The sequence below is a fragment of the Struthio camelus genome, chromosome 7 (assembly GCF_040807025.1).
Source record: "Struthio camelus isolate bStrCam1 chromosome 7, bStrCam1.hap1, whole genome shotgun sequence".
NCBI lineage: Eukaryota > Metazoa > Chordata > Aves > Struthioniformes > Struthionidae > Struthio > Struthio camelus.
The window spans coordinates 40690157-40716433 of record NC_090948.1 but is presented as its reverse complement, the minus strand read 5'-3'; the positions used below and the strand labels follow the sequence as shown (position 1 = coordinate 40716433).

The window sequence follows — 26277 nt, the reverse complement described above, 5'->3', positions numbered from 1 at the left end:
ATGTTTGTATTTTGATGTGTGTGTGTGTATATATATATATATTTTTTTTTTTTTAAGCTGCCTTGGACATGCACTAAACCAGCGAGGCGGGGACGACTGCTGTGAGAAGAGGCAGTGCTCCGGGTTCGGCGGGGGGGTGTTGTTTTTCGGGGAAAGGCCGGCGGGGCCGCCCCCGGGGCGGGATAAGCGAGGAGCGGGGCGGCCCGGCCCATGGCGGCGGCCCGGCCTGGCCTGGCCTGGGGCCGCTTCCCGCCCTGGCGCCGCCGAGCCAATCCGCTGCCTCGGCGCCGGGAGGCCTGCGCGCGGCCGGCCCTGTCCCAGCATGCCGCGCGGCGGCGGCGCCAGCTGCGCGTGCGCGCTCGGCTGGGCGGGAGGGCGGCATGGCGGCGGCGCTGGCGCTGCTGGGCCGGGCCGCGGCCCTCGTCCCCGGCGCGCAGCGGCTCCTCAGGTGCCCGGCGGGGGCGGGGGCGGGGGCGGGGCGGCGGGGGTCTGGCTGGGCGGGCGGGGGCTCCTGCCGCCCCCCCCCCCCGGCGCTGCCGGCGGCGGCGGCGGCGCGGCCTGGCGCGGCGGCGGGTAAGGGGCTGTGGTAACGGGCTGTGGCTTTGTGCTGCCGTTGTAGCGTCACGCTGTCGGTGGAGAAGGGCTTTTCGAGGCGGATCAGCTCCCACGAGCGCCCAAAGCGACCTTTAACGGCCTATTTCCGTTTTCTGAAGGAGAATCATTCGGTCTTCCGGCAAAAAAACCCAGGTACGGGATCTTAATGGAATTAGGTGCCGCAGTATTTACTCGTGATCGGTTTTGTTTTGCTTTTAGAAATGTAACGTCTTAAAAGCGTCGAGCGTGCCATAGGTTTTGTTGTGAAGCTACTATTACTTTACATGCATTGAGGGTTTTTTCTCTGGTGTGTGATTAAAGCAAAAAGGTGTAGCATACATATGGACGTGAAATATATATGCTTTATATGTGTGTGTGTGTATATATACAATTTTTTGTATTGATACATTTTTTAATACATTAAGTGTCGTAGGAGTAACTAAGAAACGTTACTGTCATGTTAGGAGACCAAAGACATCTTATTATCAGTAACGCAAAGTAAGCTCAAGGTTACTGTACCTACTGCTCATGCTTGTGTTAGCATAGTCTTTTATACTTAATGGCTCAACTAAGGCGGAGTAAACGTTTGCATGTCACTTTTAAAAAGTTTGAAGGAAAGAACCCTCTTGAGCCGTTTGTGTTAACAGTGATGAGTGTTTTTCGGTTAATTTTGAATCTGTGCATGTTTGAAATACATTTTTGTTGATACAATGAGCTGCACCTGTTTTTTATTTTGATGCTTTGCTAGTAACTTTAAAACTATATGTATTGGGCTGTTAGCAACATGTAACTATATTTAGAGGCAAGTGGCTTTCTGTGAGTATGTTTAGTCGCCTAAAAATAAAGTTTATGATAGTAAATGTGATCACTCTTAATTGCACGCAGAGGACAGCAAAACAGAAAGCCCTGCTGATACAGAAAATACTGTAGGAATGAGGAAATGTAGTACAACTATGTCTAAGTTAGGTTAAAAGGTTTAAAGAGCTATTATCATATCGGGCAAGTTGTGAGGTTAACTTGAGCTGGGAAAAGAACTTGAAACTTTGATTTTTTTTTAATTTTTTTTGGCTCAGTAGTTCAAGACCTTAACAGTCTAAAATATTGAGACACTGAGCTTGGAGATATTGTTGCAATTACGTACCTGAAGACCAATATTTTGCTGTCTCTTTCCAGAACTTGAATAATCTACAAATACATGCACTTTATCCTATGAAGTGAGATTGCTATCTTTTTGGTTTCTAGTTCTAGCAGAAGTAATCTTCAGTAACCTGGGTTTTTTTTTTCCTATTTTGATTGGCAAAACATACAATTTTCAAAAGTTTTAAGAATGGTATATCTGGACCAAGAACTCCCCTGGTCTGTCCGTTGGGGGTGGTGTGTGGGTGTCCCCCCTCTTCAGCCCCCCCCCCCCAATTCTGGATCTATCCCTTTTCTTTTAGGATGAAGCATAGGGAAAACCTGGAAAGATTTTTCAAGAAAGGAAAAGCTTATATCCTCTTTGCCTCCTCTCCTTCCCCCTCAACTACTTCAGGTCTTGTTTGACATTGAAGTAGTGTAAGACTGAAAAGTGCATCAAATGAGAATAGTGAAAGAGTCAGAAAGCCAGTCAGCTGAGAAATTAAGCAAATTCAAGTCACTGTCTGTAATTCTGATTGTGGGAGAAGGAGGTGACTTTTTTTTTAATCCTTGTTGAATAGTATTATAGATAAGGGACCTAATTTTCATAGAGATCAAGCATGTTTGCCAAAACCTGGGAACTAGAAATTTGATTTTTGTGGTATGTACAAGGTAAATTGAGTAAAAACTTAAGAAATAAAACTTCCTCCTCCTCCGCCGCCCTGCCCAAGTTCAGATCATCTTGCATCCTAGAAAAGGAGCCAACTTAAAAGAGAAACTTTTGTAGATTGGTGATAGATGTCTGTCTTGGAAGTGGTGTTTCCTTTATAACTGCATGTTTCATTAGAGTTTGAACTAAGAGCAGAGACTTTTCTCCCCCAAAATCATAGTTCCTGTTAGCTGCCACAGTAAGTAAACAAGTTTATAAAAAGAAGAAAATATATTTGTACAGGGAAGAGGTATTAGTGACAACTTCTCTCCTGGGGAGAATTGAAGGAATACATTATTGAACATTTCTTGCTTTCTATTTTTAATGTACAGAAATGACTAATATGGAGCTGGTTAAAAAAATGGCAGGTGCTTGGAAGGAATTACCAGTATCGGAGAAACAAGTAAGTGTGCTTCCCCCCTGTGTGTTTAGGATTGTATAGAATCTTACTGGTCATTTTACCTGGTTTGATGTCCTCCATTTAAAATAAAAAAAAAAAAAAGTGCTTGCATACAAAAGTAGAGGCATAACAATTCTGGAGAGAACTGAGGGCTTTGAAGTACTGGGGCGGGGGGACAGATTTTGATAATTCTCTATATGATCATATTTTTAATCTAGTGCCGGAAAGAAACAAATGACACAAAGCTTGCCGTACTTGGTTGTACGGCTGAAAACTGACACCGAGTTTCTTTCTGAATGGCTATTATACAGGTGTGCATTAATGTGTAATAACAAAAGCATTCTGCTTTCCTATGCTTAAGTTAGGTGAGATGCGATTTAATTTTTGGTGAAAGGACTGACTCTTTTTAATGGTTTGGTGATAACTGCAGACCTAATTCAAAGGTGCCTTTCTTTAAGTTTCATCTGCTTGACTCATCTTTTGCTATAGGTAGTGAAGTTTCTTTAATTTTTTTTTTTAACGGTAGCAGCTTCAAGGGATAATGTAAAACAGGCCTATGAATGCAATTGCTAATCGTTGTTGAATAGAAATGCCTTTTGTAGCAAAAGAATGTCTATTCTTTCTTGACTGCAGTTAGCAAAATAATTTTGTCTTGGGGTTGATCGCTCTCAAGAACATCTAATCTCGTCTAACTATTTTCTAGAAGAAGTACTTTTTCCCCAGTGTTTTTCTAGGCCTCTGCCTTAAGCACTCTTGTGACTTTCTTTCTCAGCATGCAGTGTCTGCTTTCATTTTGGTGAGCCGCTATTTTTCAGTTTTATGCTGTTTCGGGTGTCATTACTCCTACCTTTTTGCTCTGTGGCCAGTGTTTGTTTTTGCTGCTAGATTTTCTGGGCTAGTAAAGGCCTTAGTGCTTGTCTGGTTATTCCTATGCCAAATATTCTTGTATTTAGATGGTGCCAAACCACAAACTATTTGGAAAAGTCTGGTCTGGGTTTTATTGTGTTTTTTGAGTTAGTCTAGCATCTTCCTATCTGTTTATAATTGATCTTTCCATTCCCATGTAGCTTTTCGGCTTTTAAACAGTCCATAGTTTTAAAATGTTCTGTGGACCTTGCTTATGGCATTTAAAATGTGAAAAGTTAAGGCATAAGCCTCCCACCTGCTCCTACAATCACTAGAGGAATGCCAGACAGTGCAGACTACTGAAATTCTCAACTAAACCTTAGGTTTTTATGCAAGTAGTCTTTTATTCATTTGGTATATTGCATTGTTACTGAGATTGGCGTATGACAGAAAAGAGAGAATATGATATTAGAAGGAGATAAAAGGTAATACGTTAGTTAAAAGTTGCTTAGCGTGCTGACAGCTTCTCAAGGGTCAGAACCACTTCACATCAAGCCAGACTTTACGCTACGAGTGATGACCAGCGTGAAGAGGTGATGGCAGTTTTCTGTGCTGGCACTTCCGTGTTGAAATACACGGCCATCCCTTACCCTCAGTAAGGGCTGCACCACGTGCCACCGTGACATTCATACGTGTGTCATTCACAAGGATGTATGTGTGACAGAGGGTCGAGAAATTGCTTAAATTACTCTTGTGCAGCTAAAGCTTTTTTTTTTTTTTCCCCCCCCTCCGTTTGTGTCAAGCCCTGTGGATTATTTCTCAGATTGTTCGACGTAGATTGCTCCTAGGGGAGGACAGAAGGCAGTATATGATAGGTAGAGAGAAGATCTCCAAAAATTTGCTTGCTTCGTGTTCCTGTGTGTTTTCTAGCACATAAAACATTTTTAGGGATTTGTTTCTGTTCACTGATTCTGAATGGTGGTTGACTAGGTATGTAGCCAGATCTGCGTCGTCTTGCAGACAGCACTGTTTCAGAAGGGATTTGGCTCTTCAGTACTTTTAAAAGCACCGTGCTTAGCGGAATGGTAACGTCAGGTTAAGGTTGGTGATTGTGTTGTAGGCTTACGAGGAAGCCAGGAAGACAGACTGGCAAAGATACGAAGAGCAGTTGGCCGCATACAAAGCGCAGCTTAGTCCAGCTGAGGCTGCAGCTTTGAAAGAAGAAAGGAGACGACGACTGGCAAAAAGAAGGTTGTTCAGGGAAAAAAGAGTAAGTATTTCAAATTTCGAGTTAAGTTTTTTCTCAAGGAAACAAGTCTATTTGCCTGCTAGTTAAAAGTTGTTAGATAAAAGCAGAGTTGAGGCGTATTTAGAAATAAAAAATCAAAGCTCAGCATTAAAAAAAAGCATGAATTAAAATCATAGACGGTGTCACTATTTATTTTAGTGACTTTCCTGTGCTTGAAGACCAGAAGTAGCCCATATCTTTGTGTTCATGAGTAGCTTCTCTGTGCTTTTTTCTCCCGCATTCCTAAAGCTGTCTGAGGACATTTGAGCCGGCAACACAGGTCCGTTGGTTGGGAAGATATCCAGAAATAGCTTTTCATAAAGACATTGTGTCTGTCCTTTCTTTGGCCCCTACAGGGTAATAACCATTTGGAATAGCCTTTCTTCATGCCTTTCTCTGGGTTCTGCCACTTCAGAATCGATGTAGCAGCTGACATGTTGCATTAGGCTTATATAGTTGCATGTCTCCTAGTGTGTTTTTTAGACCTCTTGATACAGATCATCTTCTCCCTGTTCCCATTTAGCTGTTTTTATATATAAATCCTGACAGACAGAGCCATCTGTAAGAATACCACATTGTGCTTTGTCCGGTGGCAAAACCAATTAAATAGGTTACAGCCTGTTCATTTGTGTGAACTGAGCTCCTTGTGTGATGTTGCCCGAATTGGTAGAAGTGAAGTGAATTGGGTTTTGAAATACTCTGCTTGAAGTGTTTTATCATTCTAATCTTTTTTATTATTATTATTTTAAGAGTATGGCACTACAAGGAATTTAAGCAGCATAGTAAGCAGGTGTTAACTTGCAGCACCAAGTCCATAGTGGTAGTCTTATGGCTGAGGAAACCAGCAAGCGTAGTTGCATCCATAATTTATTGTACTTTCCCCTCTGTCACCGTCGTCCCTGTAGGCAAGCATTCTGATAGCAGAAAACTGGTTCTGCTTCCCTGGAAATTTACTGGCTCTGTTCCACCTTCTCCCCACCCGCGAGGTTAGCTACTGCTCTTCTCTCTGCAAGCCTATGGTGTTTCACACCAAATGCCGCAGCCTTCAGAAGAGAATAGATGCCCCATTGTCGTGACTTTCTTCCTGAATGAGCAGAAGTATATTGTATTTGGTTTCTGATTGGCTGAGGTTAAACAAGGATAAAATCATTTTTGAACTATTATGTCCGTGAAAATTCAAGTTGTTACCTTTTCTTAGTTTAGTTTAGCCCTAGTCTTGAGAAGTGGTGAGAATTACCAGATCACCTTGATGCACGGTCCAATTAACAGAACAAAATACAAGAAACTGAATTTGAAGCTGGTCTTTTTTTTGTAAAAAAACAAAGACAAGTGATGTGTTCAGTTTTGGGAAAAATGCATGTTGGGTGGATTGAATGACTTCTTTTGTTGTTTTTAAAGGAATTGACTGTGCTTGGAAAACCTAAAAGACCTCGTAGTGGATTTAACATTTTTGTGTCAGAAAACTTTCAAGAAAGTGAGGGAATTTCACCTACGGTAAGCCGGGAAAGATTGTTCTTTTTAAAAAAAAAAAAAAAAAAAGTTTATTCAGTAATAATAGTACCTGTTGTCCTATGAAATTTTTTTTAATCAGGAAATCTTTCTTAGATTCAGTACTTTCAAAGCAACTGTTCAACAGTTCAGTATCTCTGGATTTTGCTTTGCTGGGTATTTTTTGACTATAGTGATCTTCTGGATATACTGCTGAAGGTGTATTCTGTACAAGCTGGTGTGTGGATATGCAGACTTAAAAGATCTGCTGTACTTCTTGCACTTCAGGGCTACAGACTTCATCTGTTCTCTCCTGTAAGGAGAGAATTCTGCTCTTTGTTTCAGTCTAGAAATACATGAATTTTTCAAACTGTCATGGTGATCTGCTACCGTATCTGTAGTAATTATTGTTCCTCTTATAGCAAAATCAATGCTGTGGGACACACAAGGGTTCCTCAGCAAAGTCAGAAGTTCCACACTAAACTGCGCTTTGGGGTGGTTTAAGTTACGTTGCTGGATTACTGCGCTTAAAGCATCAGAGACCTCTGCTATGTCTTTAATATCCTCCTTACCCTATGCAGGTAGGCAGCTGGGGAGTGGTGATAATGTAGTTTAATGAAGGATATGATGGGTCGTGTTTGCAGAAACACCTTGTGGTGTTAATTAGTAAGACCGGTTTAATTAGGATGTCAACATGTTTAGCAGCAGATGAAAAAGGATGGGAAATGGTTCTTTTCCTCCGTTATCTATTTACAAGGCATCTCTAGTCAGCTGCGTCCCAGTTTGACACATACGTGGCTAAATACTCCTGAAGTCAGGCAAGGCTTCCTGTGAACGTGGTTAACGCTTTTGTGGGTTTAGCTTAAGTTACGGCTTGATTTTAAATTAAACTGACGTGTAGGTTAGGATGCAATCATGTTGCTATAAATTAGTTCAGCCGTTCTGTCTGTCTGCTTTTGCTGCAGGTGAAGTAATTTTAACTTACTTTTTACTTATGTTATCTGTAAACGTGGCTTACATGATGCACAGCAATGCGTCAAGCCACGTTGTTTATTGCTGACCTAGGTTAAGAGATGGAGGAATGAAGCTTTTGCGACTTTGCGTGGGTGCTTTTTTATATTGGCTTATACCTGGCTTACGCTGGTGTGGCATTCATCTTTAACCCTCTGTGGTGTCTTTAATATTATTCTCATATTAATGTTTTGAATATTTAATATCTTGTAGGCAAAGCTGAAGCGTTTATTTGAAGATTGGCGAAAGCTATCCAGTTCTCAAAAGCAGGTATGTCTGTGGTTTTTGATGGCTTTACTCTAATCAGGAAATGACAAAATTATTAAATTCTCACAAAATGAGTTGAACTCGGGTACTCAGAGACAGTATTGAGGAAAATACTCCAACATCTTATTTACGCATCTTGAAAAAGATTGTCGTTACTTTTATGGCAGTAGTGACCTTTTTTTTTTTAACGGTATTGATGAACTGTGAGCGAGTCCAATAGGATGGAAGTTCTGTATGCCTGGGAATGGAAGTTGAGTGGGATCTGGGAGGGAAGATGGAATAACTTTCAACAGTTTTTTTTTTTTTTTTCCTCCCCTTAATAAATTAAAAATAAGATACTTTGTTTTAATGTCAGAGTAGTAGCTTGCTAGTCGTGGAAACACTGTTAACAGAGGGGAATGCTGCAGAAATGTGCAGCTGAGTACAGTGGGTGCCTCAGGGATGTTTTTCTGCCAGCTTTCTTGGGATATTGAAGTACGACAGTTCAGATGGGTATGTGAAAATCAGAGGTGTGCTATACTGAAATAAAATCAGCCCCCAATTTTTATAAATACTCTATACCTTTCTGTCCTTTTCCCTAAACGTCCTCCTTCCCGACTGTTTTGAATGTGTACTTAGAACACGTGCTGGGTTCATGTTCTGTGGTTTTCCTGAAGAGAGAATTTGAAATATGTTAAGCAGCAAAACCTGTTTGGATTCTTGTTCCTTACGTATCCCAGCTTTCCTAAACTTGTACTCAAATACAAAGCCTTAGCTTAGTAGTAAAATGGAATAACCTTCCCATTCAGGAATGGCCATCTGTTGACATAACCATAATTCAGTGTTAAGGTTTTGTACTTTTGCACAAGTGTGACATTTTTTGAATTTGCTGGAGATGAAAGTGAACACCTCAGAGGTGCGCTGCCCGGGTCGTTTAGTAACGTTGCCTTTGTGTAAAAGGGGAGGAAGTGATATGGCAATTTTCTAGAAATAGCCACTTTCACAGCTGTCAATATATAATTTTCTTCCAGCCATACTTGCAGCTTGCTGAAGACGATAAGGTTCGGTACGAAAATGAAATGAAGTCTTGGGAAGCAAAAATGGTTGAACTTGGACGCGAAGACCTGATACGTTCCAGAAAGCAAAGGCCAAAAGAGAAAACTACTGAAACTGTAAAGAAAACTGCAGAAACTGTACAGAAAGCTGAAACTGCCAAAGCTTCGTCACGAGAAACCAAGACAAAATTGAAGTCAAAAAAATCTGAAGAATGAAACTGTTAAGTATTTTGTATTTAACCTCCTTTGATTGTCGTGTCTTTATCCTGCTGTGTTAATGCTACAGTCAGCATTAGCACTTAAGTTTGGAAAACATATAAAGGGCTCATCACATAAGTAGGAGAAGCGATCAGGTAAGAGAGATGGTAATATCTCTTGAAACTGACTGACGTAATCACTGCAGGTGGAACCTGAACTGTATAATCGGTAAATCAAGCTGTGAATAGTGACGCTGACTGACATCAGCAAAGCCCTCCAATAGTGGTAGGTAATCACTAGCTTTTATAAGACGTTTTTTATGAAAGCAAGTACTACCATCTACGTTCTGTAAATAAGAGCTGAGATCTAAGTTAATGCTGCTCTTTTTTATTCCCTCCATGATACTGGTCGTGCAAAGTAGCTGAAGAGGATGTACTACACTGCAATGAAAGGTGCAGCAAATGTAAAATACTAACTTTTGTTTATGTTTGTGCATCTGTCTTTTTGTATGTATCGAACATCTGTGTATACCATTTAAGTTGCATTTAATTAAAGGCCATATGAGTTTTGTATAAAAGACTCTTTATTGGACTTTTATTCCATGGTTTTGCTTGAATATATACCAACGTTGCTTTCCTCTTGTCCTTTTTGGGGACAGCCTGCAAGAAAAACAATGTATCAGCGTTATTTTTGTGATGTAATAAAAAGAGGCATTTTAAAGAGCTGCTTATTTTCTTCCTGGGCCTTCCCTGTCGCGGTGCAACTCCTAGGCCGTGGGGAGAGCCAGCGGGAGGTGTGTGCTCGCTGTCAGTCACACCCCCGCCCCGGGCTGAGGGGGCGGGGCCCGGCTCCGGCCACGCCCCCTCAGCCCCGGCTCCGGCCCCGCCCCTTCAGGGCGCGCCGCCGCCGCGCTCAAGTCTCGCGAGAGCCGGGCGGCGCGCGGCATTGGCTGCTGCCGCCGGGCGCTGCTGCGAGCGCGCGAGGCCGGGCGGCGGCGGCGGCGGCGGCGGCGGGATGGGGCTGCTGGAGCAGTGCGAGGCGGCTTTCGGCTCCGCCGACCTCTACCGGGTGCTGGGCGTCGCCAAAGAGGCGGCGCCCGGCGAGATCCGCCGCGCCTACCGCCGCGCCGCGCTCCGCGTACACCCGGACCGCGCCGAGCCGGGCTCCAAGGAGGAGGCGACGCGGCGCTTCCAGGTGAGAGAGACCGGGCGGGTGGGAGGGGCCGGCCGGCCGCCTCCTTCCCTCCCTAACGGCTCTAACGGTCCTAACGGTCCGGGCGCAGGTGCTGGGCCGGGCGTACGCCGTGCTGAGCGACGCGGAGCGGCGGGCCGTGTACGACGAGCGGGGCACGGTGGAGGAGGAAGGCGAGGCGCTGCGCCCCGAGCGCGACTGGCAGGAGTACTGGCGGCTGCTCTTCAAGAAGGTGAGTCCCGGCGGGGGCCCTAGCGCCGTGCCTCCCTCGCGAGGCGTCACCCGGCTTCTGGCCCCGAAGCGCTGTGGCTTGGGCTGCTCGTAAAAGTTTCTCTGCCGAATACGTCCTGTCGCTCGCGACGTGTTACCTGCCCCTCTTGCCCTCAGATCACCGTAAAAGACATTGAGGACTTTGAGAAGAATTACAAGGATTCAGAAGAGGAGCTGGATGATATTAAAGCAGCGTACGTGGATTTTGAGGGTGACATGGACAAAATATTGGAGTCTGTGCTGTGCGTGGACTATACAGATGAACCAAGGATAAGGAAAATCATACAAGAAGCCATTGACTCTGGAGAACTCCCAGCCTACAACGCTTTTGTAAAAGAGTCTAAGCAGAAAATGAGCGCAAGAAAAAGGCGGGTAGGTTATATCACGCAGGGACCACAGGGAAACATAATTATTATAGGCTTTTAATCTCTTTTGGTGGAAATAAATAAAATTCTTCTTAAGATAGATGTTTGTCACAGGGATTGCTGAATTACAGATCTTGCTCAGCATCTTTGACTTCCACATTTAGTCACCTTTTGTTTCCCCACCCCACCCCCAATGTTTTTTAAAACTTAATTTCAGTCAAAACGTTGCGAAAGACTTTGAGTAGTAATATGCTTAGTAGGTGGCTTACTATTTCTTCTTTTTTGGGGTATGATTCCTAATGGCTTATCGTAGTCTAGCATGTCCCTCGGTCTATTCTGTAAGCCACAAGTTGCCAGCGTTTAGGAGAGCACGCGGGGGAAGTATAATTGGCTTGCTTGTTGGCACCATGTGAAATAACATTCTGGACTAAATGGACCTTTTCTCCAGCCTATTTTGGACACTTTGTATAGCACCATGTTACATACGCATCATGGCAGTTAGTTTCTAACTGAAAGAAAACCGTAACAGTTGCTAGGACAAAAGAGGTGCGTGTTTGTGCACGCATGCTGTGGTTGGGCAGGGGGAACGGGATGGGACATCCATCACACTAATACTGAGTATTGTGAGACAGCAGAAACTGGCCTGCTCTACCAAACCGAGGAACCAGAATGGGCTATCTTTTGGAATGATGAATCATGCACCTGTGGCCGAACTCGGAGACTGCTCATTTTTCCTTGTGATTAGCCATATATAGACTGCAAAAGTAAAGTGTTCAGTAACCATTATAAGGCTTTGTCAAATAATGTGCAAAATACTCTTCTTCTAAAAGCTAGTTTGCTATTTTAGGCAGAAAAAGAAGCTAGAGAGGCAGAAAAGACTAGAGAAGAACTGGGCCTTGGTGATGGAGAAGATGATCTGAAAGCACTGATTCAAGTAAGACTTCTTGCATCTGATGAAGATAATTATCTTATTGGCTTACAGTTGTGTTTTCCCTGAGCATCTTCGTAGTTTGCATCCTAGCAGCTCCTCTTACCGTAAGAGCTTCCTGAGATTAAAATCTGACCGTAATGTTAACTATGTATGTATTTTAGTTAATAGTCACTGAGTATGGGATCTTTATTACCTGGGTCCTTTGAAAACATGCCACGTTATTCTAGTATGTTCATCCTTACTGCATGCCTTTTAAAAACATGTAATTTCTAGTTTTAGGTGGCTTGGAGAGGAGTGTTAATGGTTCTGTCTTTCTGAAAGCTTCCACAAGGGCACGGGTGATCTGCTCTGTGATCTTTTTTATGGTATAATAAAGATCCAGCCTGTCACCTTTTAATGTGTAGGTTAGAAAACTGACTTAAGAGTTGCTGAAATCTCTCTCCTCTTAGCAGTGTCCATCTCTATATTTCTTAGTTTGCCCACACTACTGTCGTCCCGTCAGTAAACAGCAGAACGAGTCAAGCTTGCAGAACGTGACTTGAGACTCGGTCCTGAGAATTTCGTTATCGTACAAAAAGGCAGGGTACAAATACAGGAGTTGGAGATTCTGGTCTGTAGAGAGTGATCAAAAAAAGTTGATCAGAAATCTGCAAAACTTACATTAAGCTAGGCTCCTGCTTCTTCCAAGCAGGCTGAGAGTAAGATGGCTTTTAAAACTGTTTCGTTAGAAAGTCATTTCATATAGGCCTTGCTACCGTAATCTGTTTCCCCTGCCACCCCTTAACCGGATGTCTACAATCTGGTAATCTGGTGTCCGGTACTGGTGTGCCAGACAATAAATCTATTTGTTAGCAATTTTTTGTATTCTTTACATATGTGGCTGGCTAAGTGGCACGTTGTGCTATTAGTCTGCCAGAAGTCCAAGACTTGCTGATTATTGGCTTTGCATGTGAATTTAAGGGTGCTTTGTTACAGCTGTAACGTTCCATTGTATTGAATTTTCCCAAGCGGCAGGCAATTTCTAATGCTTGGTTCCGTTGAAAAGGCAAGTGACCACAAGGTTTCTAATCAAAGGAACTGACGTTTCCCCTTTACTGGAGTTGATGTTAACAAGAGTTGTTGAATTTAGAATTCCTGCTATGTTGGAGGTTAATACTGGAACGTTCTTTGGGGAATGCTTGAATTGTGAGGTCCTCTGGCTCTCTCCTCCCTGTGGCTGTAACAGCCTGACTGCATTTATCTTCCATAAATGCTGCACAACTATCGCTTTGAGGGAGCTTAAGGAATGCTGAAGGGGTTCTAAATGGATGTTCCTTTAAGAAAACAAATCCATTCAAAACTATTTTTTCTTTAAAAGTTAATAGATCTTACTATTTTGCTTTTATAGTTTGGGGAATGAGGAAACAGCCTGTTTAGGTTCCGTTCTTCAATTTTACTTTTTAAAATGTCCAGTAGGCTTCCCAATATGTTTGCTTAGAAATCATTCCTTAGTTTTGAATTGGTTTTGTGTCTAAACTAGAATTTGCTTTGCTAATCCTAGGCTTATGTCTTAAAACTTTTATAGCCCTTCTTTACCTTTTTCTTGATACTCCCAGACCTTAGGGGTGTCTAGAGTGTACAACTGGCTTTTACTTAATAGTGCTATATCTTTTGTAATCTGTATTCCCTACTTAATACATTCTAAGGTTTCATGTAATTACTCGACTTCATTAGAATAATCTGTATTTGGTAGAGGTAAACGTTATCTATGTATTTTCTTCCCCTCCCCCAGAGTAGAAATAAAGATCGAAAAAAGGAAATGGATGACTTCTTGGCACAACTGGAAGCAAAATATGGGAATAATTCAAAAAAAGGAGGAAAGAAGATGGCAGCCAAGAAAGGGAAGAAGTAAATAACTGTTTAGGCTGGAGTGTCAGGTATCACTTTGTATGGGAACTTTGTGTGGGTTTGGGAGAATTTCAGAGGTATTCTGGGCTGCTGTTTCAGAGTGCGTATGCATCAACTTGCTGCAGCTGGGAAGTATGATACAGAATGTGTTGTGAACAAGAAAGACAAAACATGCTGGCATAACTGTTTAAAATCTTTTAGTTGATCTTTAGTTAAGATCAAACAGAGTCTTGACTAACAGTTTTGTTGCAGTAAGAAAGTGCTATGGTATTTGGGATATCTGTATGTTAAACTTGTGTTGAAGCACACTCCCTCCAACTACCTTATGGATATCAGTACGGCTGATGGTAAAACAACACGACTCAATACCTCTGGGAGAGTCTTAAATGCTGGCTCGTATGGCTTATTAGTTAGAAGACTTATCTTTTCTGTTGTTCATACACTTCTGTAACAAACTTTTTGGTGTTTTTAATGGTCTTTGCACTTCAGTTCGATGTGTGGTTTTTCAGATATTTCGGTTGTTTTATAAAAATACTTTTGAAAATTGCAGATTTAATAAAGTACAAGATTTTGCAAAATTCTGTGCTATTGTGCTTCCCCAGCCCTGTATGTGCCATTTTCTTATTAACTATTCAAAACACCAGAAACTGATACTGTCTACTCGTCTGACTGATTCAAATCAAGTAAATACTGCATACTTCTATAATAGTTAAAAATATGGCTCTGTGCTTAATAGCAGCATTGGTGCTGGTGATACTAGGTCAGAATGAAGGGCCATCTGGTCTTTGACAGTGGCCCGTACCAGATGTCTAAGGAGAAATAAGAGGCTAGAGCAAGTGAGTGAGTGACCTTGCAGAAGTGCTCCTAAAATTCTCTAACGTGCTTCTGGAGCTAGAGATGAGGTCATAAATTAAAAAAACCACAGGGCGCAGCTGCTTCTGTGTATTTCTAGGCTTCATGATGTCCCATGGCAAGGAGTTCCAAAGCTGAAAAATGTATTGTGTGTTATTCCAATAGTGTCACAGTCGGATCTGCTCTAGGTTGGCGGAGTGATTAGTTGCTTAACTCCTGGTTTTGTGTGCACTGTATTTGTCACTGGTTCATTATTTCAAAAGTGCAGTACTTCTGTAAGATGTACAAATTCTCTCAAGTTTTTTTTTCCCAATTTCAGCTTTTTCAATTTTAAACCACTTAATGTAGTGTGAGGGAATATGAAATTTGAAGAGTAACTAGTTTTCAAGTTGCTGTAGTTTGACGGAACGAGGCCTGCTTCATTTTGTGGATCACTTTTCAAAGGCTTAGGAGCACTTTTGAGTGGTCCTCATCACTTTAACGATAGCATTCAGGAACTAATTATTTAATACAGCTTGCTAGGTAGAAGTCAGAGGTGTAGAGAGTTAACTGCGTTCCCTGTGAACTTCCACTTTGGTACTTCTCAGAGACTGCAGTGTATCATTATGTTGCAGAACGTGTAGGACTTGAACATTACTTTTACTCTACAAAACACATTTCTGACAGTGTAGACAACTCTCTGGCGTCAACTAATTGTACAAAAAACAAGAATTTTCTTTGAGATTGTCTTCAACTCATTGACTCCCCTAGCCTATAAAATCCTACGCTATGTTACTAGAAGTCTATTGGAGTTTATTCGTATATCTTTAAGTTCTTATGCATTAGAGCTACAGAAAACTAGTTTGGTTCCTGAGGATGGGCTGTCATGATATGGTCACAGCCCACACCGTTCTGATCAAGTTTTAACAGAGAATACTTTAATTTCCTTAAGGAGAGGAACGTCTGTATTGACCAAAATAACATGACAAACTGAAGCCACAATGTCATGTATTTGCCAGGTGGCAGGTTTGTCATGTTAATCCGCCGGCCTACTATGGCAGTGATACAAACAGGATGCTTATCTCCAGTTACCCTGAGATAATTAAATGACGCTACATGTGGTTCCAGTAGTCTTAACCATTAGAATACTTATCTTGATGTGAACTTGTGAGATCTAGCTAGAGGATCGTGCTTTTTTTCCCCTCAGGGAAATGCAACGGAAGGAGTTAATGCAGTTACACTCCCATAGTTTGATTTTGTTTTCTTTTCCCTCATTTTTGATTGGAGCATATTTGAACCGACCGGACTGAAGAACTTTAACCTAGGGTAAAAACTATCAGCTGTTCTGTAGGTAGCACTAATGTTTGGTAGATTGCATCACTTACAGTGGGGAAATAGGGGAGCAACTTTATAAAGAATACCAACAAGTTTTTCCTTATTATTAATATCTTTCAAGTCACAATCCATAGTGCAAGCTTAGAAAATATGCTTTTTAATTGGATTGTAAAAGATGATAAAACTTCTCTACAACTTTTTTTGTACGGTATCCTAACTTGGTTAAAAATACGGTAAGTGGTTATCTTTACCTTGTCTTTACGCTTTATTTGTAGTCTGGCATTTACTGCTTAGGACTAAGGCCTTCAACTAATCATTTATTTTGAAAAGCTTGTGTTTCATGTCTTTGTTTTATCTGGAGCCACAAGAGCAACTACAGCTAAAGCTAATACTCTCCAGGAGGTCTGTCGTGTGGTGCAGAAAAAACACCCTACTACTAAAAAGCTACGTTTCATCAGCGGAGTTTGGACAGTGACGGACAAGTACAGAAGTACTTAGGTAACTGCAGGGTGGGCTTTTTTTTAAAGGGTGAATGACTGACCTAGGGAAATCACCATAAAATAGCTCACCAGGAAGAAAACGTACTTTTTTTTTTTGAATACTGCCTGGAATTACCTGCAGTAAGAGACCGCTTTTTGCCCCCCTTAAAAATCCTCCTCGAGTCAATGAGGAAGAGGTAGTAGTATATAACACAGGAAGGATCATTAGTGTGCTACCTAAAAAGCTGTCAATTCTATTAATTGTTTTGCTACCTTATTTTACACAACTGCGTTAGTCTCTGGTGCTCCTACTACAGGATTCACAGCTTGTTCAAGTTGTGTTGTACAAGCAATATCGTATGCAGTTCTTGCTTCTTATAGCATAATACTGCTTTAAATATATAAACATAGCTTTAAATATAGCAATTTAAAAATTTAAATCACTACTGCTGTGGAAGGCCTGGCTACCTTTCCTAGAGCTAATGGAGAAATCAGCACGTCTTGCAGTCCATGTCTGTAACAACGTGAACGGGTCACAAGCCAATAAGGATTAATGAGAAAACAGCAGTGATTTATGGGTATTTGCTAGGTTTTCTAGCAATTAGGCTTCACTGTCTACTGGAGTATAGCTGTTTCTAGGAGTCGAAAATGCAATGTGTAAATATACCCCTTCTAATCTTTGGCAGCTGCTTCTTAGGTCTATATAAAAATAAGACTCTTCATAAGGAAGGGTGTTTGAAAACTCTGTAAACAATGCTGACACTGTTGAGAATAAGAGGTGATTCAAGACTTTCTGGAGATGGATGGATGCTTCTTTGTGACGTGTTATAACCCTTGTTTGCTTTTTGTGACTGATCCGCTTCGACTTTGGGCTTTCACAGAACCATGCAGCTGAAGACCTAGTAAATAGAGATTGTGTACAACTTTAAGACTTCTGGAAGGTATTAGAACTAAGTAATACATCTCCTTTAGCTTAATATTAAAACACTTTTTTGGCTTTTTATTCTACTATTGCTAACATAATGCAATATGTATAACTACAATATATTTTTGAAAGCTGTCTGTCAGTTAATCAGTAACTTGTTGAAGCTTAAGCTTCAACAAAAGTTTCAAATACCTTTCAAGATATCTTGCTCTTGCTCCTAGCCTGAGGTCCTCTTAAAAGGAAAAGAGTTATGTATCAAACAACATGTGCAGCTGGAAATTAAAAGTTTGAGAGAAGTGACTGGACCTCTCAAAAGAGCAAGACTGCCCTCACAGTTGCCACATTGTTGGGAACTGCTGTACTCACCTCTCTCTCATGAAGTATTAAAGTCCACAAAGTTTTTATCCTGATTTAATTTTTTTTTTAATCAATACAGCAGTCATAAAAGTCACCTTGTATTTAAAAATGTCACTTGGGGGGGGGGGGAGGAAGGAGGCAGATACTTCTTCATGTTAGTAGGAACCAGTCCCTATGAGACAAGCTAAAAGCCCACTCTCTTCTGTAATAATTAACCTCCTATGTGCTGCCTTAACCTTTGCAGTTTCGGTCCTACTTTGCTAATATACCCTTCTTATAAGGGAACTCCTGATAACTCCATAAAGAACCCAAAAACAGGATGAAAGGAGTCCCATGCAACTTGTCTCGATGGATCTAGTTTTCAGAAAGTGTATCTAATGCCCTACTCTGTGCCACCTCTTCCAGGTGGAGGTGATTGCTAACTTGACTTGAAGCTGACAAGGAACGCTCAAGAGGTGAACTCAGGTAAGAGCTATAACAATGGCATTTGGCAAAGCTGTTCCAAGGCATGGAAGTTGGCTTTTTGCTCTGCCATACTTTCTGAACAAACTCCCTTTCAGCTGACTAAGCTGGTCCTTCTGAGAGTTCAAAGCCCACATCCAGCCAGGTCTTTAGTAGCCCTCCACAACAGCAGAGAGGCAATGCTTATTCATGTTGCATTATTCAAAGATGAGGATGTTTTCTGAATAACATATTTCCATTTGGTTGATTGCTGTGCAATAGAACATAGAGAAAGCGACCAAAACTCTCCCTACAACCTCCCTACAAGTTCTCTGCAGGTAGAGTTGAAATTAGAAGGATACATTGGTCTATGATTACAGTAATGTATATGCATGCAACTTAGTATTATGCCTTGCTACTTTGAAAGTCAACCTGGTGTGTTGCATCTATGAAAAGGCTATTTTCAAAGTGTATTTAAGGAAACAATAATTAAAGCATTTAAGGAAATGACTTTGCAGTGAAAGAAGGGAAGTTGGAGAAAAGAGTATACGTTACGTTCACAACCAAAATATCTTCCTGCTTCCTTGATGCTTTGATCAATTAAAAATAAGTAGTTTAATTTGAGATGAACTAGTTATGGAGTTATATAGCATAACTTAAGTGTTGCAAATCAAACAGTACCAGTATGCTCTTGACTTCAGAGTATGTACTTAAACTTGTACTGATTCAGTTAACTGGCTTTAAAATACACTTAGACTTGATCTAGAGTAATTCTTTTAAGATCTAGTGCAGATCTAGTACAATTTATTTCAGATGTAGTGCAAATAGCTTCTTTCAGACATAGTGCAATTTGCTTCAGTTGTGTAACTAAGCAGGAAGGAAGAAAACAGGTAACCTTGGGCAGAAAGTACTTGTTGCTAGTTACTGCTTAAATCAGTGACTCCTGCTCTTTACTTCCTCAGGAGAGGAACTGGGGTTGACGGCACTAAGCACCTTTAAATGACACAAAATACTAGGTGGTAAAACAAGATACACACGCTTTATATGCAAGCGTAAAACTCCTATAATGAAAAACTACAAAATGAAATAGAACCGTTTAAGAACCCCCCTCACTGTGTGCACTTTAACTATGCAGGAAATCCATCCATGTCCCAAATGCTTACTTGATCTTATTAAATTATTTGATTGGTAAGATGAACATACCTGCACCTGTTGATCCTCTGCTGGTCCAAGGTTGATTACTATAATCAATAACAGTGCAAGAACGGCGATGCTGTGCATCTGGCTGAAAGACAGTGCAAGTTATGTTTGCATAAATTTTTTTTTTAAATGTTAATGTTACAATACAACAAAAAATAATTAGAACATACAATTTTCCTGAGCTATCAAATTCACAAGATGCTGTCAAGGTCTAAACAGACCTTTTTCATGTTTAAGAAAGGTTAATTCAACTTTCAGTGGGGAAAAAAATACCCTCTTTTGTAATACTCTTACTTAACAGGATCACTGGCTAGTTCACAGCATTCTTACCACTTCTGAAAATAGTTCTGTTTCAAAATATTAGAAAGCCTGTATGCTCAAAACTCCAAAGTCAAGGATGCTGAAATTATATACTGAAACCAAACCAGCAGTTTAAAAGCTATCATTGAAATTAAGGCTTTTAAACTTAAGGTTTAAATAGAACTACTTTGTTGAAGACAAGACAAGATAGCTACTCTAGTTACTATTTCAATAAATTGAAAAGTCGCATAGGAGCGCTTGATATGGAAACAGACTGGGCATAGCTTTACCAGTACAGCAAACTTGCACAGTTTATGAAGTTATGAAGACTATCCTACCCTTCTGTTTGTGAATACAGCTGTAGGAACAAACTTGAAAGACTATGCAAAACTTGAACACACCCTCTGCTACCCCACAGTTCTTACTAAACCTTCCTGGAAGATGCTAGATTAACAATACAGAGGATGGGTCAAATGGAATGCCCAAAGTTATACTTATCCTTTCCTACAAACCCATCTCAAATTTATTTCAGCCTGTCCAAGAAAGTACAATACCATCAGCCACATGGCTGTGGGGAGTGCAGCGAGGTGGCTGAAGCATCCTTAAGTAAGTGACCTCAGCTATTTGTTTCAGAAGTGCCAAGCACTAAGGTTTCTGCTAACCTCTGGGTGTCTAATCTAATGACTAACCTTACGACCACCTATTTAGCGCACCAATCACCTGTCACGCTTTCTTCTCAAGTAGTGTTTTACCCATGCTAATTGTCAAAGCACCCCATTTAAAAACTGGAGATGATTTGGTAGAACTTGCCGTGCTTTACCAAGAATGTGTTTGTTGTGTTAGGCCTGGAGAAATTATCAGGTAAGAAAAGCCTCTCCTGTAGCTGCAGGTGGTTATCTTCATGTGTTGCTGCACTGTGAGCTCGACTTGAGTTTCCCTGAGACTTCTGTATTGAAGAATAATAAAGTTATCACTTTCTTTGCAGCAGTATATTAAAATAAGTAATCAGTCTAGGAACGAAACCTAATTTTGCAAGCCAATCATACTGTAGCCATTCAGGGGGAGGACAAACATTTTGGCATTTATTGGAATTGAAGCATTCAACTCTGATTCATGCTGTTGGTCAAAACTGATGTGGTGTACTTTTTAGGTACCTCCTTCAGTTGCTGTCACTTCTAACATAAACAACAAACCAGAACTCTCGGGTTTGAAAATTTGGTCCGCAATGGTTACAATTTTTTACTTTCAAGTAGTAAAATTAAATGGTCGTGCCCATGTCAGATTACCGTTTGCCTCTGGGATCCTGCAGTGCTCACGTGCTCTGACACATCAGTGGTATTAATAGGTGGTAGGAGATTGTTTCGACTCAGCGGCAGTGGGGAGGGTGAGGTCAGCTGATCATATGCAGTTGGACTAAAATGCACCAGTAAGAACAGAAGACATACGCTATTGTCAGTTTGTTTGCCTTACACAACGCCAAATATATAATGTTAAAACTAAGAACAACAGCTGTAGAATTTTACTAGAGGACGCTGGGGTTAGGGCTGACTATGGGACATGTAGATTTAAAAGGAGCTGTGCAGTAGGTGAAATCTGTCAAATTTTTTTCATCTTTTAACAAGAACTTTTGGTTTTCAGGATGTTTAACATTAACCATATAGGCAAAGTAAGCCTGGGAAATGACACCCTAGCAGAAATCCTAGTAGACAGATAACACAGGTGGTTAACAAGCATGCTAGCTAGTACATTTTAAAGGAGTGTGTTAGGTGGCTGCTGCTGCAGAATAAAGGTGTAAAGGTGTCTTCATGGGCAACTACCACAGAATAATAGAATCTTGACTGCCCATGACCCAGAGCTGGCATTATTTCTTTGTTAACGACCTTTAGGAGGGAACGCTGCTTACTGATTACTGCAGCCTAGCACTTGAAGATAAACCGCTAGCCTAGAATGCAGCGGCCTCTACTTTAAGCAGAACAAGTGAAAAAGGACGATGTTCCAAATGCAGCTGTAGCTCTCCTACCTATTACAAGCATCAAACAAAACTGCTGGGGGGAAACACAAGGCTCCCACCTTCTCCTCCATATTTCCTTTGAATATTTGAAGTAACAGGTGCAAGTCAGAGCTCAGTATGAAATTCTCATTACTGGACTTCCTCACTTTATGCTACAGGGCCCTGGACAACAGTCTCTGCCAAAGCATGACAGAAAGTTGTTTTATGCCTTGCATCTTTTAGTGCACAATACAACAATCATCTACTTATACTGTTTCTTTATAAAAGCTACTACTTTACCCAGTCCAAAAAAGGGTGGAAGATGCTTGATTGTTGTGCCCATAGCTGTCATAGTTTTTGGCAGAATTTCAAGACTCACAGAGATGCTGCTCAAATATATAGTTCAGGAACAGATTTTTCCCTTCTCTATTGAATGTTTTTTGTTTTTTTTTTCCTGAATTACTATGAAATGAGCCATTGAGATTGCTTTTTTTTTTTTTAAACAAAATAAAGTTGAAAAAGTAAAAGGGTTGCTCACAGCAAACTGGCTATATAAAAAATGGACCAACATTTTTCTATTAGGAGTAGAGTTAAATACCTTGCAGAATTGATAGTATTTCACAGCATCTGAAACAAGGCTACTTTCCCTTAATCGTGATTAAACCTTTTTGCAGAAAAGACAGAATTCATCTTTTAAATAATATACAAGTCTTAAAAAGCAAAGAGAACTTCAACTATTTTTAAAAATCTATTTACTTGTGAAGATTGAAACTATTACTTCTAAAGATAAAAACAACCTACATATGATTAAGAATTTGAGATTTTAAAAATATAGTTTTAAATATAAACAAAACATAAGCTCTTGCTAACCTGGCTAACAGTCACGTGTTGCCTGACTTAAGCTCTGAACTTCACCGATTGTCTGCTTTCAAAGATAACTTATCAAAATATCCTAATGCACAACACGTGGAAAAATGCTAAAAAAAAAAAAACTTAAAAAACAAAAGTAAAAAGCAAGCTTTAGAAGCATACTGGGGCTTTCAGAAGCCTCTTAAGGGAACTAAACCATCCCTGTAACACAAATCTAATTGCACAAAATAAACGAATTAAGCTTTAGTCACAGGAGGAACATAAAAGAATGTGAATTCTTCTTTCAAGATACAGCCTTTTCATATGAAAGGTATTTGTATATTATGGTATGTTTGAGAAGTGCTAGAAATGATCAAGAGGCCTTAGCTCTAGACACATTCTGGAAATGACAGAAGGAAGGATGTTTTGTAAGATTACATCAGAAAAGCTTGAAACCATAATCAGCACTTAACGCCTCTCTGAGTATTTGCTATGAACACTTAAATATATACGCTAATAATGAAGGGGAGATGTTAAGAATCATGAAGCGGATTGAAGCCTGAGGGAACAGAAACATAAAATAGTGGAAGAACGTAGAAACATCAATTGTGCAGGGATTTACAGGTTTAAGTAACAATTGTCTAAACGATACATTACAGAGGACAATGACAGACTGGATTCGTTTACCTATAAACTGAGAAACTAAACGGAAATTATGTCAGTTTATGAAACTTAGGTGAAATACAGAAGTACCTAATACCCTGTAGTCCCTGTAAGTGACTGCATGGACACTTGACAAAGGAAAACTTCAGCATCCCTTTCCAAATAAATCGTTTTTGCAGTACATGAATTCCAGTAATATACCTAGTTTGCATACAGAGACAATCCTGTATGGACTTTTGGTTCTTATGACTTCCAAAACCAATACATTCTGAGCTGCTACAGGTAAATCCATAAGTTTAAGCTTTTGACACTTTCCAAAGAAAGTGGCATGTGACTTCACCTACTTTATAATACTTTGAAGTCTAAATTCAGCCAGATCATTAAGCCAAACAAAAACAATATGTCCTAAACATGACTGAAAGTTCACAGGGATCAGTAGGAGTCCTGCAGTTACCTTTAACTAGATTTGTAACAGGTTACCTGAGATTAGCATAATCTTTACAGCCTAGGCTGGGCTAGGAGAGCAATAGGCAAGAACAATGTTTTAAGTCTGTCTGGAAAATAGGCTATCGGAAAAGATAGCTGAGTATCAAACATGGCATGGTGTTCAGTTTGGTTTGCTGCTAACGGACCACCTGAGAAAAAGAGTACCTCCCCATTCAAACAGCATGTTTATGGAATTCGCTGTATCACAGACTGTGGCACAGTAAACATTAACTTTAGAAACTTGACTTTCTCAGAGGATTATGCTTTAATAAGCAATTACTTTTTTAATCAGAAGAGTTCTGATGCATTCTTTCCATTCATTTGACTGCTTTTTGTATAGGTTTGGTTCTCTAAATCTGGTAATTTGCGGTAAGAAACTGATTTTGAAACGTACAGTCGAGTTCCCCTGATGACATCATCCACGGATCCTGGTGTCCCAGTACGAGAGTGGTTTGTGTTGAGGGGATGTAGGGTACGTGGTGGTGGGTTTCGCCTTCTTGCGGAATGTGGCAGAGATGACGTACTGAGCTCTAGAGGACGACTTGGCCACGTTCTGGTTGAGAGGACAGAACTGGAGCCCGGCCGTTTGTCATCCAGGTCCCTAACAAAAGAATCACGGAATCAAGAGAGACATGGTCAATATGACTGGTGTCACCCTGTTACCACAGTGGTGATCTATATGCTAAATTAATAATGTTATATGTGGTTGTAGGTGGTGTGTTTTCATTTTTTTGCATAACTGTATAAAGCAACTGACAGCGAAACTAGAAAAGGATAGGGTATGGAAAAGAGAAAGTTTTTCTGAACCATGCACTGTTTGATTGAAGATTACTGCTTCAACTGACGAACTGAGACGTTTAGTTTCCCGATCCCATTCTAAGCTTTCTCTCTCTTTTCAGGATGTCAGTTAGTGCTAACAGTAATGGCACAACAATTCACTAAGTGGTAAACCAGCAGCAATAAGATAAAATCTGAGGTTGGATATCTTGACAGGTATATGTGTTTATCCTTCATTTTCCTAAACAAAGCTAGCACAGGAAGAAAAGATATTTGCTGTATATAACAAAATCTCCATATAACATAAGCCACCTGGTGCAATGAGCCACATGGTTATTAAAAATTTCAGTAGTAAAACTGCAGCTTGTTACAGAAATCAACATCTATTTTTTCACTGACAAAATGTGAAGAGGAAACTACAGTAGTATTTTCCTTCCCATACCTCACTCTAGACAAAATTAATCAAATAGCTGCATTTTACACACTCAGTCAACCTGTTCACTTGTTAAGTCAGTTCTGCTGTAAGCAGAAGGTTGTACTAGACGACCTTCAGAGGAACCTAAGCTATTCTAGGATTTTAACTTCAAGGGGCAAGAGGAAGGAACACACATAAAACTCCAAGCCCTCCCACGGTTATCCTTATGGCTACTAGGAGCTAAACAAATACATTTTAATTTAATGGTCATCAGTCTTGATTTAACGAGATGCTTCAGTATATATCTGTCTTTAAAGTTATGAATACTCCCATCAGCTGAATGGGAGTATGAATACTCCCATTACATACCAGCTTTTAATGTTAACAACAACATTAATTAATTTGCTTTGTAAGCTAAAGTGGACTTAAGAGTATACTGTTTCATACAGGACAAATTAAAAAAAAAGGCAAGAAAATAAATGAGAGTTGCTTTTTCCAGCATGGGAGATTATCTCACAATATTTTGGGCTGAATTCCTGTCCGTGTGAGAAAGCTCTATGTTACAACAGACAAAAAAACAATAGCTCTTACAGTGTTTTCTCCATTACAGACAGATTCCTTTGCTGTAACTGGATCCCATGGATCACCAGCAAGCCATTTAGATTACGCTGAGAGCCATTACTTGACCCTTGTGACAGATTTATCTGAGAGTTTAAAAAAAAAAAAAAGTTTTTTTTTAAAAATTACAGCTTGGCAATGACATGCATACACACATATGTATATATTTTGTCTTTGCAAATAATCTTGGAAGGAAACTCATTCCTTCCAAGACATTCAGATATATACTCAGTTATATTATTCCTCCAAGATGAACATCTTACCCTTCCATTTGTTCTTGCAAATGGTAGCGCATAGAAAATATATCCTGCCATGCTATGTCTCATTTTCCAACTGAGGCTCTCATTTGCATGAACCAATCTGGCAAAAACGGTTATAATTGGGAACTTTATAATACTCCTTTACGGTGTATATTGGCATTTATTTTATGTCAAGAACAGAACTGTAAACTCCTTTCCTGGAATTCAGGCTGATCTGGAAAAAGATCAAATTCCACCCACCACAATGATAGCAAATAGAAAAATACCAGAGCTTTAATGTCTCCAGTATACATACTTGAGGTGGTTTTCTCCTCTTTTTGGTTTTGCGGCCACATCTGGTTTTTGGGCACTACACATACAGTAGGGGGAACATGAGGAACAGGCAGGGGTAAGAAATAAAGGAGAAAGAAATAAAGAGACATAAAAAGGAAAGAGTTGAATTAAAATTGAATGAACAGAGATAACACTTTGGTGCTCACCCCTCTACGAGCATATAGTCCTAAAGCAGATTATACAGTGTCAAATTCAGTTTCTAGGGAAAAAAACGTTTTACAGCTTCACTGAGATTTGTTCTCTATTGCTCGATGAGTTAGATATTGGTAGGGCCGTGAGAAAAGGATGTCTCACATGTGCAATCCTGGTTCTCACACTTTAGTTCAAGTATTAAGTATAGAAAGAACTACATCATTAATGAGCAAAGACACCATGTGGTTGTCCAATACATATATAAAATATTAAGTTTTAAAGAGAAAAAAC

General features: G+C 40.4%; 3 protein-coding genes and 1 long non-coding RNA gene across 7 annotated transcripts in view; 3 read left to right on the top strand and 1 right to left on the bottom strand.

The window, feature by feature from the left end:
• Positions 1–328: 328 nt before the first annotated feature.
• Positions 329–9671, top strand: TFAM (transcription factor A, mitochondrial). The gene is made up of 7 exons (XM_068951032.1): positions 329–448; positions 620–747; positions 2752–2822; positions 4786–4935; positions 6352–6447; positions 7666–7722; positions 8730–9671. Exons 1-7 carry the CDS (start codon positions 381–383, stop codon positions 8967–8969), a joined length of 810 nt encoding a protein of 269 aa, XP_068807133.1. The 5' UTR covers positions 329–380; the 3' UTR covers positions 8970–9671.
• A 250-nt stretch (positions 9672–9921) lies between these two features.
• On the top strand, positions 9922–14173 carry DNAJC9 (DnaJ heat shock protein family (Hsp40) member C9). The gene is made up of 5 exons (XM_068951031.1): positions 9922–10145; positions 10234–10374; positions 10530–10784; positions 11625–11711; positions 13480–14173. Exons 1-5 carry the CDS (start codon positions 9966–9968, stop codon positions 13597–13599), a joined length of 783 nt encoding a protein of 260 aa, XP_068807132.1. The 5' UTR covers positions 9922–9965; the 3' UTR covers positions 13600–14173.
• Positions 14174–15897: 1724 nt separating this feature from the next.
• FAM149B1 (family with sequence similarity 149 member B1) overlaps positions 15898–26277 on the bottom strand; it is a 17269-nt gene continuing 6889 nt past the window's right edge. For 3 of the 4 annotated variants that reach the window (XM_068951027.1, XM_068951029.1, XM_068951030.1), the window contains 7 exons: positions 25817–25870; positions 25235–25347; positions 23846–24052; positions 20750–20876; positions 20284–20409; positions 19167–19248; positions 15898–17139 (listed from right to left, as the gene is read on the bottom strand). In XM_068951027.1, the coding sequence (XP_068807128.1) occupies positions 17066–17139; positions 19167–19248; positions 20284–20409; positions 20750–20876; positions 23846–24052; positions 25235–25347; positions 25817–25870 (783 nt within the window). In that variant the 3' untranslated portion in view covers positions 15898–17065. The remainder of the gene's footprint in view (positions 17140–19166; positions 19249–20283; positions 20410–20749; positions 20877–23845; positions 24053–25234; positions 25348–25816; positions 25871–26277) is intronic. The other variant, XM_068951028.1, reaches the window with a different exon arrangement.
• LOC138067853 (uncharacterized) overlaps positions 16123–26277 on the top strand; it is a 14953-nt gene continuing 4798 nt past the window's right edge. The window contains exons 1-3 of the long non-coding RNA XR_011142303.1: positions 16123–16259; positions 17122–17181; positions 17928–17987. This is a non-coding gene — a long non-coding RNA (uncharacterized lncRNA). The remainder of the gene's footprint in view (positions 16260–17121; positions 17182–17927; positions 17988–26277) is intronic.

What these genes read in the sequence shown, in the direction of transcription:
- TFAM (XM_068951032.1), top strand. Translation starts at nt 381, where the DNA reads ATGGCGGCGGCGCTGGCGCTGCTGGGCCGGGCCGCGGCCCTCGTCCCC. An exon ending in GGCGCGCAGCGGCTCCTCAG is followed by an intron (nt 449 to 619) that starts GTGCCCGGCGGG and finishes CTGCCGTTGTAG; the next exon opens with CGTCACGCTGTCGGTGGAGA. An exon ending in GGTTGTTCAGGGAAAAAAGA is followed by an intron (nt 4,936 to 6,351) that starts GTAAGTATTTCA and finishes TTGTTTTTAAAG; the next exon opens with GAATTGACTGTGCTTGGAAA.
- DNAJC9 (XM_068951031.1), top strand. Translation starts at nt 9,966, where the DNA reads ATGGGGCTGCTGGAGCAGTGCGAGGCGGCTTTCGGCTCCGCCGACCTC. An exon ending in AGGCGACGCGGCGCTTCCAG is followed by an intron (nt 10,146 to 10,233) that starts GTGAGAGAGACC and finishes GTCCGGGCGCAG; the next exon opens with GTGCTGGGCCGGGCGTACGC. An exon ending in ATCTGAAAGCACTGATTCAA is followed by an intron (nt 11,712 to 13,479) that starts GTAAGACTTCTT and finishes CCCCTCCCCCAG; the next exon opens with AGTAGAAATAAAGATCGAAA.